At 43.1% G+C, this 18,403-nt stretch overlaps 1 protein-coding gene across 2 annotated transcripts in view; it reads right to left on the reverse strand.

Moving 5' to 3' along the window:
- The window catches only part of LOC144768002 (alpha-2-macroglobulin-like), a 236,594-nt gene that overhangs the window by 127,997 nt on the left and 90,194 nt on the right, over positions 1-18,403 (reverse strand). For both annotated transcript variants that reach the window (XM_078651392.1, XM_078651391.1), the window contains exons 7-8: positions 8,071-8,155; positions 2,859-2,982 (exon numbers count right to left, since the gene is read on the reverse strand). In XM_078651392.1, the coding sequence (XP_078507518.1) occupies positions 2,859-2,982; positions 8,071-8,155 (209 nt within the window). The remainder of the gene's footprint in view (positions 1-2,858; positions 2,983-8,070; positions 8,156-18,403) is intronic.

The raw sequence follows: 18,403 nt of genomic DNA on the forward strand, positions 1-18,403 counted from the left end.
GAAGATTTGTTCCTTAGGCCGGAGGCTTCTGAATGGACTTGATCACCAGAGTCCTTGAAGAACCATTGCAAATGAACTTTACGGAAGAATTCCGTGACCTCCAGTTTGATTTTGGTAAAATCCATGGCGACCCCTGGTACAAACGAAAGACCCATTTCCAAAACTTCTTGTTCCGCTCTTGTCAGTACTTTTTCAGAGATATTGATGATAGCAGATGGTTTTACGAGTTGTAATGTTTCTTGCGGGTAGTCATCTCCCACTGGGGTTTGAATCTCGTCCGCTTCTGCTGTTGGCCCTGCCCTAAAAAAGGCCTCTTTGGAGTGTTTCTGTTTTGTTGGTTCCTATTCGAAGTACCTTCCCCCGCATCAGAGTCCTCTGTAGATTCAGACGAAGATGTCTCAGAGAATGTAGTGAATCTCCTCTTAGATCTACCCTGATTGGTGTTCAGGTATCTAGTGGAGTCAGGTCTACTATAGAAATCATCTTTCAAATAGGGATACACAGTCTCAATGTTAAAGTTTTTTTGGTCTTTCTCAAACTTTGACGTTTTGAAATTGATGGTATTATCCCTGAATGTCACCAACTCTTTTTCAATCTTTTTCTTTACAGATGGCAATAAATTCTGGCACCACAATGAACATACGAACTGTAAGACAAAATACACTGTGTACGCCATCCAATGCCCGTGTAAAAAACTGTACATCGGAAAGACCACGCAGGAGGTGCGCCAAAGAATTATTCAACACCGCTCACGAATCAATAACAAGAACTTGACTGCTCCTCTTGTTTCCCATTTCCTGCAACAGAAACATTCAAGTCAGGATATAAGATGGACTGTCTTGGCGGCTATCAGGGGTGGCAGTGGAGATCCTGACCTTCGCCTTTCTCAAAAAGAGGCATATCTTATCTTAAAGTTTGACACATCCAATTCAGGTTTGAACGAGATGTCTGAAACTGTCAATTTATGAACTCGTCCGTGACCGATGTTGTTGAGTTTGGCTGTGCTGCATTATCATAATTCTCACTGTGGACTTACCCTTTACCCCTCACTTAATCTCTACACACTATCCGCAGGGTCCCATAGGTCTATCATTGAGTGCCTTGGACACTGAGTTATGGGTGGGTCCAGTGTTATAACGAACTTGAAGCGCCATGTGTGGTATTCACGATGTCAGTTTGCACAATGTACTGAGAATATCCATGTTTTAAAAAGTATAATGATATGTACCACTTCAGTGAAAATAATGAGTTTGACGAAATTCAGTATTTTAGTATTTTTGTGCAAAGCTTTGTTAAATGTTTTCACAGCGCCGACCTTGTGAATATGCTCCGGATGCGGAGTAATGTCACCTTAATCTGTTGATAAAGCTGTACTAATGCCACATGGTAACGCTTGTGGCGGTCATCTAAGTATCAGGTTCCTTAAGAATATCAGGAGACTACAGATACCAGCATTCCATAGGGGCTGTATCCCGTTTTTTGACCACACCCCCTAATACTGTGACTCGGTTTTAAAATACTCAATGGTGTCCCGGCGCTCCACATACAGACTGCTAGTCGTTTGGAGTGAGTGAGCAACAAAGATCCCTCTGAGGCTGGATTAATTTCCCCATTGAAGTAAGCAGACCGTGCGCAGCGTTTTGTAACAAGCTCTGCTGCTGCCCTTTGATCCTGGCGCTTATACAAGGCTGTTTTCTTTTCTAGCGGGCCTACCCTGCCTGCCGGCCTGAATTGAGGTCAGTGACCGGTCGCTCTCTTCCCTTTGGTCCCTAGACTCAGGTAGGAACCTCGCGCCATATGACTCTGGCGAGTTGTAGGTGTGTTATTCTGTGGATTTGCGCTAAAATATATATTTATACCATACATTATTTTGTATCATCCATCCAGACCAACGCGCAATAATAATGTGAGCTGCTTTGATCCTCGAATGCTCTTGAAGTCTGACACCACGCCCAAAGTTCTGCTCTGCGTTAACTGCAGGTATGATGCATATGCAGGTTAGACCCTGTGCTAATTATAGTGTGTCCCGATTACTTTTCCGCACTGAGCACCTTCCCATATTTTTTTTAGGTGTGACCACGAATCACGACATACCTACACTACGGCAATCCCTTGTGCCCACATGCAGGTAAATATCTTTCACTTGTCCTGGAGTCAGAGTAGGCTCTTTACAGTACTATTTTGTACTTTTCTGACACCAATTCTGTACTTTTTTACAGAATCTTTCTCCCAGTCCCCGTCCTGAAGAGAACCTCGAATATTGAGGTTCGAAACGCGTCGACAATACCACCCTGTGGCTACAACTAAGGGTGCCGCTAGGATGTAAATTATACTTCCACTCTGTACCCTAGCTTCGCAACCCTGAAAAACATTATACCACAGGCTTTTGTAGACAGGCAGGCTTGTTTTCAATCTCAATCCCGCCTGTCACCTGGTTCTTCAATTCCTAGGACTGGTGCCCGTTTTCTGTTTATGGACTATTTTTTGCACTGTATATAATTGCAATTCATTTGGACTATTGTATATGTTATTGTTTTCTTTGGTGTGTCAAATCATTTTTGTTTAATTCACTGTTGCAAGTTTGTAAATGTGTACATTTGTAGATACTGTATATATGAACCTTTTGATCTGACAGTGGTTCTGTTTGTGTCTGTTTTCCAAAATTTGTTGACAAATGTATAAAAAAGAAAAATAAATTCGTTTGGAATACTAACCCAGGGGTCACATGGTACAGATTGACTGTGTGACTAAGGAATTGTTGTGTGAATAATCCTGTCCAACCACCCTGTTCTGTTTTCCCTCTTTTCAAAAGTAGTAAGTTATTGGGGGGCACCCTTTCTTCTCGCGGTCCTACTCACCTCTCGCGAGAACTCCTCACACACAGCTTCTGACTCTTTGCCGTAGCAGTTGCTGTAATTTTGGCGGTACTTCCGGCAGACACTGACTTTCAGGATACCTGACACTGGCTTCCCATAGGTATACCTACCAGAAAGAGCGGTGCAAATAAAATATGATTAAAGATACAAAGGCACAGCTGGAAATAAACAGCAAGTAACAACCCCCTCCTCTTTAGGTCTGGCTCCATAAAGCTTTAGCCTTGGTAGACTTCTTGTCATCACAACAAACACTAACATCAGATGTTGCTTCTATCCTAAGGTCCCCTCTTTTGCACAAAGATTTTTCCAGACAAGCATTTCCAGACTCATTGGGTTATGATGGGCTAAAATGTGCAGGCACAGACATGTTCCTGTGCATGCTTGTGTTGGCAGGCACTAACATATCAAAGCAATGTTTGTTGTCTTTGCTTATGCTTGTTCTGTGTTTATTAACACTGGAATGCTAAACCCACTCTCCTGCACTCTTTACTCTCCCAGGCAGTAATACACAGACTCACCCACTAGTTCTCTCAGCTTTCAGTCTACTCCCTCACCCAGTCACCCACTCCTTGCTGCCAAGAATTTAAACACTGGCATTTCCCCCCTTATAATCTTTTAGAATATATTACTCTGGCTGTTTGAGGGGCAGTGAGTGCTGCAGATAACTGGGAAAAGGGGAGGAATTTTCATTTGGTGGGTAACAGAGTGATTCAGTCTGTCATGACATTGGAAAGTGCAGTAGCCATGTTTTAAAATATTCTGTAAAGAGGAACCATACTGCCTTGTGGCCACTCTGTAACTTTGGGTGTGACATGTAAAACCCTATACCTGGCTAGTGATACATATAGTCATTGGGTCTGAGCTCCCTGTGTTAGATTAGGAGAATATAGAATTCTTGTAAACAAGTATAGGAATGGCCAAGGAAGTGACGGCAGTCATGGGGGAGGACTGATGTGGTAGCCAGGACGGGCGGTGAGATACCCACCTTGCGTGCATGAGATTTGAATGGAGCAGGTGTGGTTGTTATGAATGCTGTTTCACTTCCTCTGTGACAGTAGCATTGATAAAATTAGTGATGTCAGCAGGGATGGCACTCATGTTGTAATTTTTGATGTTCTCTTGGTCAGGAGCAGTCAGTGGCGGGGTTAAGATTATGAAGACAAATTATATATCTGGTTGGATGGCTCAGTGAGATAATCACTGATAGATACAGAGCTCTGAAGGTCGTGAGTTTGAATCCTGGCAAGGCAGACTTGACCTTTTATTTCTTTAATGGTCAATAAACTGAGGAGTAGATTTACAAACATTTTGCACTGGGTTAGAGTCACAAAAGTGATGCTAACCAGCACAAAATGTTTTTTTTTCAAATGTTCTTTTCAGTGTAAAACTGGTTTTGCGCTGGTGAGTACCCTAAAAGTAACAAAAACAGTGCAAAGCACTGCTTTGTGTTACTTAGCACCAAGGGGGTGGTAGATGGGCGTTCCCATACATTTTGATGCAAAACCCTATCTACAAATAATTGTACACAGGGTTTAGCACCAAAAGTTAACGCCACTTCAAAGGAGGCGTTAACAGGAGAAATGTTTTTATTTCTCCTTTTTTTCTGACTTTGCATGCGTGTTGCACTGTGCAACACACATTACAAAGTGAGAAAAGTGTTTAAACTTGTCTAGACCCTTCCTAAACAAAACCTATGCTAGACTCACGCACACACCCTAGTGCTATGGGGTCAAGGTGTGTGCACGGAGCACGCAACTGAAATCAGCATCGGCGCTAGGGATATCTATGTAGATATGGCGCTCTCCTGCTCCCTTCCTCCTGTCATGCAACGCAGCACAGCCTCTTTGTTGCATGTCTTTTTTGAAAATGCGGAGTATCATAAAGTGGGCAGGGGCGTAAGTCGCAGTGATGTAGTGGGTGCAGTGTACTTGGTCCCAGAGGTGGGAGAGGGTAGAGGTTATCCTGCACTAGCTGTAGTAATTTTTGGGGCTTCCAGTTCAGATTTTTTTTTAACTCAGACTGCTTGGATCCTGGCACTGTGTTCACTGTTTGCGCCAACTCTGTATGGCATAATTTATTTATCATTCTAGCAATGTGATGACAACAAAAACAAAGTGAGGCTCGGGAGCCAGACTTGACTTGCCCTAGTAAGATTTCCAGTCAATATGAAGCCTTACGGCACAATTTTTAACCCCTTTGCTGCGGGGTGTTCCCCCCCCTGTGCGGGGGGGAAGAGGGGCCGCGTGCAGCGCCCCCATGCTGGTGACGAGCTGAGCTCGTCATGAGCCAAAGCGGAGCTGCCCTCATGACGAGCCGCACCCGTTTTTAGAACGTTCAGCACAGCGGAGAAATGAGCCCCACGTGCGAACGTTCCAACGGCTGTGACGAGCTGAGCTCGTCATGAGTGGAGCTCAACTGTACTCCATGACGAGCTGAGCTCGTCAACAGCATGGATGAGGTTAAACACGAGCAGTCAGAGCTTAGCTTCCCAAGTAGATTTTACACTTGAGCTGCAGAAAAATCCACTTGAATGGGTGCACACTTTTGTGCACCACGTGTTACAGTTTACAATGACTTTTCAGCACGTAGCACACTCAATTGCAGCTAGAACCACGCAATGTGCTTTTTTCCACGCATTGGTGGAACTCCACGGAATCTCGCAGAATTTTTGTGTAACTTTGATCAAATTCTGTGGAGTAACATTCTGTGAGTTCTGCCTGACCCCTAGCTGAAACTAACCCGTTTTTGCTGGCTTTTAGGACCACACTCACTTTATCACTGCTAACCAATGCTAAAGTGCTTGTGCTCTGTTCTTTAAACATGGTGAAATTGTTATACACCCAATTGGCACATTTAATTTACTTGTAATGTCCTAGTGGAATGGTACTACATGTACATAGGGCCTGTACATTAAATGCTACTTTTGGGCCTGCAGCACTTAATGTGCCACCCACTTAAAACGCATTTTAAAACGTCTCATGCCTGCATTGCAGCCTGTGTGTGCCATTCTAGACTGTCATTTCGACCTGGCTAATAAACCTTTGGTGAGTTCTAAACTTTCTTTTTGATACCTATAAGTCAGCCCTAGAATTTTTCTTAAACAGCTGATATAGCAGGGTGCAGTGTATCTAAAAAGTTGGACATGTACTTTTGGCTTTTACATGGCCTGGTAGTGAAAATCTCTTAAATGCATTTTTCACTCCTGCAAGGTCAACCTCTCCCATAGGGTAACAGTGGGTTACCTTATTACATTTATTCAGTGAAAACTTTCAATTAGGGGCAAGTTGGAAAGTTGAGTTTGATATCTAGTTTGGTATCTAAGGAATTCTAATGTAAAGCCCTCTTTAATGGTAAAGTTGAATTTTAACTCACAATTCTCAATTCTCAAAATGTCACTTTCAGGAAATTGGCATTTTCTTGTCCCAACTATTTGGTGCCTGCAGCCTATATCCTGGGTCACACGACTAGCTGTTGCTGGCATTTGGTCTTTGTGTAGTGCTCCCAGACAGTGAGACAAATGGGGGAATAGGTGGTGGGATAATGGGCCATCTCTGAATTGATAGGGGGTGGAACTGTCACCTACCACATTGCACTTTACAAAGACATGGCCTGAGCACACTTGCAAAGGGTTTCACCCTAGTCGTTTGTGCCCCCAGACAAGCAAGTGCCTGGGCAAGAAATTCTAGACAGCTCTGTAGGTGGAGGACTCTAAAAGCTTCTCCCACTTCAAAGTGGGCACAAGGTATAAATAGTGACCCTCAGATCCACTATTCAGTACACTCCTGTACCTGTGGAGACTACAGAAGAAGGATGCCTTGTTGCCCTGCTGCATGATGCCTGCCCTGCTTGTTGAGAAGGAAGACTGGACCTGCACTTTTCATCCTAGGCTGAAGTGACTACAAGGCTAAGCTGTCTGGCCTCCTGTTAGAGCTACAGGGACATAACAACCTCTAAGGACCTCCCAGCATCTGCCAAGTTGACGTGCAGTCTGGCCCAGGAACTGGATCTGCCTAAGCCCTGCTGGCCTCTGCTGGGATGAGATCCTGATCCCCAAGAGGTGCCCCTCTGGTCCTGGACCCTTGGTGTGGAATCAGTTGAACTCCTCCTGGAAGAAAAGGAGTAATGCTGAAGTTTTAGGCTCTTCGCGACCACAAATGAGACTGCTCGTGCCAAGATCCTGAAGCCCGACAGCGTGAAGATCCGGTGAACCCGACTGGCAATGTGAGACCTGCACTTCATACTACAGCATTGACAATTCATGGTGACCGTAAATGAGAATCTCCAGCAACGGCCATCAGCAACGCTCAACAGGATGTTTGCACTGCAGCAACGATCGTCCCACAACACCATGCCTGCTCTTCGCGCTACAGTGATGAACATCCGCAACGCTCTCTCTGCTCCTCGTGGCCCTCTCCCCAGCGACCTGAACTCTTTGCACTGGACTTGAAAAGGTAACTTTTTCAGTGGCATTTACTTTATCCCTGTGTCTGGCCTGCACTCTGTCGCAGTCACCCGGAACTTGTGACTTTCACCTGGTTTCGCATGATCAGATAACCTTGAGTGGCGCTTTGAGGTTTTAGGCACTATACTTACCTTAAATCTTTGGAATTTCATATCTGTGGTTCCTTTGATTGCATTTTTGTAGTTTTAGTGTCCAGTAATGTGTTAAAATGTACTCTATGTTTCTAAATTGATGCGGGATTCTTCTTGTGTTGTATTTTTACTTTTTTACTGTTTGTATGCTGCATAAATACTTTACACTCTAACTTAAGCCTGACTGCTTTTGTGCCAAGCTACCAGAGGGTTGAGCACAGGTTAATTTGAAGTTTGCTTGTGTTTCACCCTGACAATAATTTTTGTTGCTGTTTCAGTACTGTTTCACCCCCTCATCCACTAACCCAACTTTTTACAGTGTGGAAATAAAGCTGCTGTCTAACCTCTATTAGTGATCTCTCCAGAGACAATTGGTGTACGGCATGGCCGTGAAAAGCCAAAGTCTCCCTAAGAGTCTACAGGTGATCCATCTGAAGAGAGCACCCTCATCACCTGTGCAGCTCAGTCACTAAGCAGAGACAAGCTCACTGTTCTCAGTCTACATTGTATTCAGTCTGTGGATAAGGAGCTCACTGGTCGAGGAGGTTCAAGCTGCACTTCTTGGCCATTTACATATGTAAAAAAACTACAAAGCACTCACTTGGCGCAGACATTCACTTCCAATTGCTCATCCATAATGGTGATGGACTTGGGCATCTGGACAATGACTTCGAACTTGGGTAAAACTGAAATGTTGAAGAGATGTAGGTGTCAGTGCAGCAGGTGAGGCTTCTAAAACGAAGTCATGTACATCAATGCATGAACCGTGCAATGCCCCTGTTCACCTCAGTGCTCTCTAGCTAAGTTTCCTCCTCGGTGTACTCCAGTGTTCTTGGTGTGATCCTCCCACTACAGTGCAGAGTAGTATGCTCCTCTTCACTACTCTAATTCCTACATTCCCTTCCATTAAAAGGGGATTTTTTTCCCCCTCCTATAGACCCTCGTCTTTCTGCAGTCCTCCTATTCCATTGTACCATAGTATTATCTTTCTGCATTTGTCTTATTTCTATAAACCTTAGTGTTCCCTTTCTGCACTACTTTAATTCCATTGTGCCCTCTTTCTGCTCTCCACTTATTTCTATACAGCTCAGTGTTCTTTTCTGCTCTCCTCTTATTTCTATGGACCTTAGTAATCTCTTTCTGCTCTCTTCCTTTCCCTATGTCCCTGAGTGTTCTCTTTCTGCACTCCTCCTATTCATATGTACCATACTGTTGTCTTTCTGCACTCCTCTTATTTCTATATACCATATTGTTATCTTTCTGCACTCCTCTTATTCCTATGTACCGTAGTGTTCTCTTTCTGCACTTCTCCTATTTATATACACCTTAGTGTTCTCTTTCTGCATTTCTCCTATTCCCGCGCACTTTAGAGCTCTCTTTCTGAACTCATCCCATTCCTATGTACCTTAGTGTTCTCATTCTGCACTCCTCCCTTTCTTATATACCTTACTGTTCTCTTTCTAGACTTCTCGCATTTTACATACCTTAGTGTTCTCTATCCACACTCCTCCTGTTTCTCTACATTTTAGTGTTCTGTTTGTGTGTTCCTTAGGTTTCTATGTGCCTTAGTGTTCTCTTTCTACATTCCTCCAATTCCTATCTACCGTAGTGTTCTCTTTCTGCTCTCCTCCCATTCCTATATACTCTAGTATTCTCTTTCTCTACTCCCCCTATTCCTTTGTACCTTAGTTTACTTTTCCCACATGGTGCCTATTTCTATATATCTTAGTGTTCTCTTTCTGCGCTCCTTTAGATTCCATGTACCTTAGTGTTCTATTTCTGCACTCCTTCCATTCCTATGTACAGTAGTGTTTGCTTTCTGCACTCCTTCCTTTCCTATGTATCTTAGTGTTCTCTTTCTACACTCTCCCGACTGGTAGCATGCATGTTAGTATTTCCTTTCTACACTCCTTTGATTCCATTGCACTCCTCTTATTTCTATAAACCTTAGTGTTCTCTTCCTGCACTTCTCCTATTCCATGGTACAGTATTGTTCTCTTTCTGCACTCCTCTTATTTCTATAAACCTTAGTGTTCTCTTCCTGCACTTCTCCTATTCCATGGTACAGTATTGTTCTCTTTCTGCACTCCTCTTATTTCTATACACCTTAGTGTTCTCTTTCTGCACTCCTCCTAATCCATTGTACAGTAGTGTTCTCTTTCCACAATCCTCTTATTTCTATAAACCTTAGTGTTCTCTTTCTGCACTCCTCCTAATCCATTGTACAGTAGTGTTCTCTTTCCACAATCCTCTTATTTCTATAAACCTTAGTGTTCTCTTCCTGCACTTCTCCTATTCCATGGTACAGTATTGTTCTCTTTCTGCACTCCTCTTATTTCTATACACCTTAGTGTTCTCTTTCTGCACTCCTCCTAATCCATTGTACAGTAGTGTTCTCTTTCCACAATCCTCTTATTTCTATATACCTTAGTGTTCTCTTTCTGTACTTCTGCTATTCCATTGTACAGTAGTGTTCTCTTTCCACAATCCTCTTATTTCTATAAACCTTAGTGTTCTCTTCCTGCACTTCTGCTATTCCATTGTACAGTAGCGTTCTTTTTCCGCAATCCTCTTTTTTCTATATACCTCAGTGTTCTCTTTCTGCATTTCTCCTATTCCATTGTAAAGTACCACCATGTCTGGGACTGCTTTTTAATAAAGCAGCTTCTTTTTTAATGCACCCCGTTTTCCTTAAAGGAAAACGGGGTGCATTTAAAAAAAAAAAAGAAACGTTTTTGTTTTATTTTTTAAGGGCAGGCAGTGGTCCCTGAAAAATTATTTTGCATGCATTTGCAAATGCATTACTGCCGACTTGAAGTAGGTGGTAATTGCAAAACATTAGTTCATTGCTTTGAGACTCGCTATTTGAAAGGGAACGCTTCTAGGCTAAATAGTGGCTATGTACATGGCTAGGTACATGTCCCAATATGTTTTTGGATGCGCTTGCACAAACGGGTCGTACATCTGGTTCTATGTGTCTTAGTATTCGCTTTCTACACTCGTACCTTAGTGTTTTCTTTCTGCTCTGCATAAATGTTTATGTACCTTAGTGTTTTCTTTGTAAACTCCTCCACTTCCTATGTATCTTAGTCGTCTCTTTCTACACTGTTCCCATTCCCATGTACTTATACATTAGTATTTGCTTTCTGGACTCCTCATACTCCAACATAGCTTTGTGTTATTTTACTGCCCTCCATCTATCTGTGTGTGCCTTAGTGTTATCCTAATACCCTCCTCACATTCCTATGTACCCTAGTATTCTGTTACTGCATGTCTCATATGCCTTTGTAGCTTAACATTATTTTACCAAATTCATCAAATCCCTGTATACCATTTTAATCATAATTAATTATTGGCATCAGCATGTACAGAAAGTCATTCAAGGTAACAACACTTCTCAATGCAAACCAACATATATTAAGGAATAGAGTTACAATGTTACAGGTAATACAATACCTTTTATAGGTTTACATTCAAGTACTATCAGATAGTTTCTTCAGAAATCATGGATGCTGTTATTGTTGAAAAATCCATTAAACATTAAAAGAAAACATATACCACGACACGCTAATAGGATAACAGTTATGAATCACTACGTCTGTCCTCTCATACATAAGCCAAGAGTAGTCGTCCCTGGTGGGAGGGCGCTCACTTTCGCCCTAGGAGGGGGTCAAAGGAACAGAGAAGAAGGTTGAAGGATATTAAGCATCTGAGTTCCGAGAGCTGCCCCAGTTCTTCCGTGTCCCTGGCAGGCAACCACCCTGTCCAATTCATGACTGCCGTGTGCAAGACAGAGTCCTCAACCATTTCTTTTGGACACCCACACTTGACCCTGCTTGAATCAAGGTAGCTTGTTGTGTTTCTAGTTGTTGCCTCATTGCGAGCACTCAACAGGCTTGTCATTTGTGTTGTGGGCATGCAATTTATTTATTTATTTATTTATAGTTCCCTCCATCATTGTGCCATGGGTTATTTGTGCATTCCTCTTACTTCTTCATCATACTGTGACTGATGGTCAGCTGCCACCCAATGCATCAATGCTCTGTACCGTTTGTCCAGAGGAGGGGGCGCTGCGCTCATTTATGCTATAGTTATAGTACTTCGGGCCAGCAAAAGAGCCAGATCCACTAGCCGAGTCAATGCCTAATTGGCCTTAGGTCTATTAAATAAGCCCAGCAGGCAGGTCTCAGGGGAATGGAAGGTAGGCATCTCAATGGCAATGGCGAGTGTATCAGCCAACTGCCCCCAAAAGTGAGCGAGACGTGCAGGACCATAGCATATGGAAAAAATCTGCATCTGGGGCCATATGCCTTTGGCAATGTGCAGCAGCATTAGGGAAGGTCTTACCTATTCTAGCCTCTATAGCTTTATGCAAGGCATAAAACTTTAGTGTTTTTTTCCTGCACTCTTTCCATTCTTGTGCTATAATGGCATCTTGCTGCACTCCTCCCATTCCTGCAAACTTACTGCTCTCTTTCTGCATTGTTCCCATTCCAAAATACCTTAGTGCTCTCTTTCTGACTCATTCCAACTTACTTAAATGCTCTCTTTTTGCTCTCTTCCAAATCCTATATGCCTTTGTAGGGGCTTTCTGCACTCCTCCTTTTGTGATTTATTTATTTTATGTATTTTATGCAATTTTTAAAGCGTGCAAATACCCAGAAGGGTGTCTCGGCGCTGTCATAACAGAACTCTCATTGCAGTGAAAATGTTATATTTGGAACAACCATGTTTTAAGTTTTTTCCTGAAGTTAATCAGCGTGGGAGTCATTTTGATATGGAGGGGTAGAGTGTTCCAGAGTCTGGCTGTTGAAATGGTAAAGCATCTGTCTCCCCAATTGGCCCTTCTTGTCCGTGGAACCTTTAACAAATGGGCAGATGAAGAACGTAAAGTTCTTGAGTGTTCGAGCGGGCAGAATGCTTTTCTTAGATATATTGGACCTAGGTTGTTGATGGCTTTATAGGCGATGCATAAAGCCTTAAATTTAGTCCGGTTCCTCACTGGGAGCCAGTGCAGCTGTCGAATATACGGGGAGATGGATGCAAACTTGGGAATGTTTAGTAAGGTCCTGGCTGAGGCATTTTGCTCCATCTGCAGTTTGTTGAGGACCTTTTCTTGGGCATTAAGCAGAAGGGCATTACAGTAATCTGTTCTAGAGAAGACCAGAGTACTGATAAAACATAGTATGTTCTTTCTGCACTCCTCTGATTCTGATATGCCTTGGTGCTGCCTCCCCACACTCCTCTAAATCATATTTACCTTAGTGTTATCTTTCTGCACTCCACCTCTTCTTATGTACCTCAATGTTCTCCTCCTTCACTCCTGCTATTCCTATGCATCTTAGTGTTCTCTACCACACTTGTCACATTCCCATATACATTAGTGGTCAAGTACCACACTCCTCCCATTCCTATGTGCTTTAGTGTTCTCTTTCTTCACTCCTCACATTCCAGGATACCTTGGTGTTCTCTTTCTCTACTCTTCACGTTACTTAATAGCATAGTTTTCACTTGTCCCCCATTTATAAATATGTGAGTGTTTGGTTTCTATACTGCTCCCATTTCAAAATATTTTAGTATTCTCTTTCTGCTAGCATCCCACTCCTTTATTTCTTTGTATGCACCTTCTGCACTCCTCCTTTTTAATAAACCTTAATATGCCTTTACTGCACTTGTCACATGCCAATATGCCTTTGTGGTCTCTTTTTCCATTCCTTTGATTCCTATTTACCTTAGTGTTCTCTTTCTGTATTCCACTCACTCCTATTTACCTTAGGACCCAATTGAGAGTTTGGCTAAGAGAGTAGTCTGTGGCAAAGGTGACAGAGAACCCTCCCCTCCAATCTGAAAGTCAGCTCACATCATTTAGAGACATGTGCACCTACAGTATGGCGATGGAAAAGACTACTTACTCCACCTCTGCCGCTGACATGCTCCTCTGACGGCCCAATAGAGTAAGAGCCATCGGAGGGTTCACCATTTGTCCACCAGCTTATTTAGAGTAGGCAAACAAATGGCACATTTTCACTCCTTGACATTGTGATAAACTTCCATAGTGTAGGAATCATTGCTTTTTTTCATTTTTAAAAACAAAATCCCACTTTGGGATTTTGTTTTTAAGGATTAACATTTTTTTGAGTTTTTCATACAGCTCAGTCATGTTGATGGAGCTGTCTGTCAATCTTTCAATGCATTGATGACGTTGGTTGCTGCTAATGCAAGCGGTGTTCACGAGAATGGCTAATATGTGTAGATTCAGAGGATGTGTACTCCATCAGAGTGATGGATTATTTTCCTCTGCTGTCCTGATGGAGTATAGACTGTCCTCTGTGATCTAATTGGGTCCATTAGTTCTCTCTTACTGCACCAATCTAAGGGCCATATTATCAAGAAAGGGCGATACATTATCTCCGCTTTTATCGGCAGGAAACTGCAGCTAAAGCAGCGATAATGGGCTTGATAATATGCCCTTGTAAATTCCCATAGAAGCCCAGGTTCTAGTGTTAACCTGGGCTTCTATGGGAATTCACATGAGCATATTATCAAGCCCATTATCTCCGCTTTAGCGGCAGTTTCCTGCCGATAAAAGCGGCGATAATGTATCGCCCTTTCTTGATAATATTGCCCTATGTCTCTTAACACCTTCACTGCGCTGAACGTTCCGCGCTGGTGCGGAACGTTATATTGCGCGGGCGGGGCCAGAACGATCAGCGGACGTGCGCAGCACTACCGAGGTAGTGCACGCGACGTCCTCTGAACATGCTCCGCACTTAAGGGGCTAATGTCTCTTCCCACACTTCTCCTGTTCCTACATACCTTAGTGTTCTTTTCCCTGCCTCCTTGCATTCTAAGGTATCTAGGTGTTTATGCACTCATTCAATTTGTATATACCATAATGTTCACTCAATTCATGCCTCATACTCATTTATGCCTTTGTGTTCCCTTCCTACACGCCTCTCTTTACTATAAGCCTTAGTGTTCTCTTTCTCCCCTCTTCTCATTCTAAGAAACGTTTGTGTACTCTTCTGCTCGCCACTAATTCCAAGATATTTAGTGTACACTTTATGCTCTGAATTCTTATATGCCTTAGTGTGGGCTCACTGCTCTCGTCCTATTCCAATATGACATAGTATGCTTTTTATGCACTTCATCTATTCCTGCGTACCGTATGTTTTATTATCGGATGTATGACGTTACAACACATACTTTTACCACGCATGCTGTTACAACGCAGTTTTTACAACGCAAACCTTTACAATGCATAGCGCTTTGGGGTGCCGGATAGTGAATAGTTTAATTTACTATTCCAACTCCAGTCCCCTTGGACACTAGGGAAGGTGTTGGATAGTAAATTAAATCTATTCCCTATCCTAGAGCGCCCCCCAGCGCAATGCGTTGTAATGGTTTTCCGTTGTAAAACCTGCGTTGTAAAAGCACTGCGTTGTAAACGTTTCGTTGTAAAGGATGTTTCCCTTTATTATCACACTCCAACCTTAGTGGTTTTTTACAACACTCCACTTTTCTATACACCTTTACATGCCTCCGATTCCAATATACCTTAATGTTCACTTTCAGCATTGCTTCTATTCCTAAATGCTGCAATGTACTCATTCAACACTCCTCCTAGTCTGATACCATAATGTTCTCTTTCCTCAGTAATCCTGTTCTGAAAGACCTTAGTGTTCTTTATTAGCTCTTCTTTTTCATGTGCACCCTAGTGTCCATCCTACTTCTCTTCCCATTTACTTTAGTGTGCACTTATGACACTCCCCTTTTCTAAATACCTTAGTGTTCTCTCCTTCGCCTTTATGTATAAAACCACCTCACAGTTCCCTTACTGCACAATTTTGTTCTACTTAATAAGGAACTCACCTTACCCTTCTCATCTGTGTCGGTGTAAATGCTATTTTTTGGTTCTCCTCAGATTTATCGCTACCTAACGTTTGCTCTCCCCTTTTGCTAACTGTACTCTTTTTTTCTGAAGTTCTCCTGCCATTCGTTTGCCATCAGTTTCTATCTTAAAGTTCTCTTTCCAAGTCACAAGTACATTCTATGTGCTTTAAAAGTCTCATACTGTGTTCTTCTCAGCTCTTTCTTACATTGAATTTCTCTTCCATACTTGAGGTATAGTTTAATTCCTTAGTGAGTTCTATAACCCAATACTGTTATCTATAACTCAGCTTTCTTACTGTACTCTTGTATTCTATTTCTACTGTAGTGCTCTTATAACATGCTTTTCCTGCCTCTATATTCCTCAAAGTACTCTTAGGTTCTCACCCATATCTCTACCACCAAACATTCTCTTACCAAACTGCCCCGTCTGTGTACAACTCTATTTTCTCTTATGATTCTTGCTTATCTCTATATTGCCACGAGGTGTCTTATTTCCTCCTCTAATTCTCATATAACTCAGCGTTCTCGATTGGTTCTCCCCTACCTTCATCGATTCCATCGGTGGGCAGAACTCGTGGAGTTTCACTCCATGGAATTCCATAGAGTTACGTAAAAACTCAGCGAGACTCCGTGTAGTTCCACCAACAGGTGGAAAGTATGGCGCTTGCACTGATGTTTAGCGCCGGTAGTGCGAGCAGCGCTGAAAATCAGTGTGAGCGGCACCATGTGTTCCGCAAGAGTGAGTGGCAATTCCAGTTGATTTTGCTGCAACTCAAGTAGAAAATCTATCGCATACTGCAGCAAATCTACTCAAACAGCAGCTCTATGCCCATGACCACCCATGTTGGAAAATCGTGCTAAGGGACACCAAATCTTTCTTGACAGCTTGAACTGTGTGAGCCTTGCAGGAGAAAGATTCTTCCACGTGGTGACTGCACAATTTGGCCAGACCTCTGCGTTAAAGTGTAACACAGAGAGACCAAACTTCCGGCAATCCCACGAGCGGAACAAAACATTCTACCCACCCTAACCTAATCTATTCTCATACTCCTCCAATCTCTATGAACCGCAGTATTATCCTGACATTCTCACTCATTTCTGTTTACATCAGAGTTCTCTTACCATACATTTCCATTGTACATGTTTCTCACTCTTCTCTTATGGCGCTCATCCTTTCTCAGCAGCTCACATTTCTGTCACTGTATGCCACCCTCCTCTATCAGTGTTGTGAACCAGCTCCTGCCCATCTCTTTGTAACTCAGGGCTCCCTTATACTCCCCCATATCTCCATATTAATTAGGGATCTCCTAAAGCCATCCTTAATATCTATATCACTCCTGGTACAATCACTGCATTCCTCTGGCTTCTTTCTGCCACTGAGTTTCCCTATGGTGCTCACCCATCTCTCTCACTAGAACCCAGAGGTTTCTTACTATATGCCCCACCTACATTTTTTCCCAACGTTCTCTTATCATTCTCGTGGTTCTCTCTATCACTCAGAGTTCTACTACTATGTGCTTTCATGTTCTATACTCCTTAGTGTTATCTCATTCGTCTTGCCCATGTCTATGTGGCTCAGAGTTATTTCACTGTTCTCCAATTGCCTTTACATATCCTAGTCTTATGGTTCTCACCCTTATCTCTGTTACTCAGTTTTCCAACAATATTCATCCTGCCTTTATGTTTCTGACTGTTATGTTATTCAACATCCAAGATTTCTTCTATTGTATGCATCTAAATTTTACCTAGCTAAGGGGTCGATTAGGATGGTGGACGGATTGCCCCCGCCAGCCCGGCGGGGGCAATCCATCCGCCATCCTCACAGAAAAGACCCCCGCCACATTAGGATGGCTGGGGGGTCCGCGGTAGACGGCAAGACCGCTTTTGAATGCGACCGGCGAAAAAAGTGCTTACATATGGTGGCAGTGCCTTCGAGACTCCGCCAACCATATTACGATGCCGGCGGTCATATGCCTTTCCACGGCGGTATTGCCGCCGTGGAAAGGCATACGGTCTTTGCTTTGGGGGCCCATTGCGGGCCCCCAGGGTGAAGGGGGAGTGCATATGGGGGGTACCTATGGTACCCCCATGCGTTTCAAAGTACAACATGACAGGCACCGCGCGGTGCCTGTCATGTTGTGCTTTGAAACGCACAACCTGCATTTTCAGCATTGTGGTGGGTGGTGCTTTCAGCACCGCCCGCGCAGTAATGTTAAAAATGCGGGATGCACCCACCACTGTCGCGGGTGAGTCCTAATTTGACACATGGGACCTTCGCCCCTGTGTCGGACGGTCCCTTCCAACAACAGGATGGCGGACTGACCTTGTCCGTTCGCCATCCTAATCGAACCCTAAGTGTTGTATCACCATTTTCTTCTTATCTCTTGATCTCTCAGAATTCTGTTATCATATTCTTCCTTCATCTACATGCATTAACATATTCATATCACGCTTGCCAAACTGTACTAAGCTCCTCCCACCTCTTTATTCCTAATCTCATTTATCTGTAACTCAGAGTTCTCTGATCATGCTGCTCCCACCTCTAAATGTTTCTCTGTTATCTTGTAGTTCTTAGTCATCTCTCTGTAACTCAGTTCTATTATCATATTGCTAGCACCTATACATACTTTAGTGTTCTGTTCTAATTCCTACTCATCTCTTTGTAACTCAGAGCTTTCCTATCATAATGTTTCCACCTACATATACTTTAGTGTTCTTTTCTGCTTCTTGCTCATCTCTCTGTACCTCAGAGTGTATTGCGTCAGTTTACCTACACCTCCTTGCAAAACCCTTGCGCCACCATGGATTCACCATATTGTAAATACGGTGCATTCATGGTGGTGCAAAGATTGGCATTTGCATCGAAAATTCTGACGCATCTGTTGCCGCAAAAGTCATGCATTGTTGGAATTGCGTTACAAGCATGACGCAACTCCAGCAATGCATTGGGAGGCCTATTCCCAATACACTGAGTCACTCCTTATGCCCGCTTCAAGCAGGAGTAGGGGCAGATTTACAAAAAACTGACACATCGGTACAGA

Source organism: Lissotriton helveticus, chromosome 7 (assembly GCF_964261635.1).
Source record: "Lissotriton helveticus chromosome 7, aLisHel1.1, whole genome shotgun sequence".
NCBI lineage: Eukaryota > Metazoa > Chordata > Amphibia > Caudata > Salamandridae > Lissotriton > Lissotriton helveticus.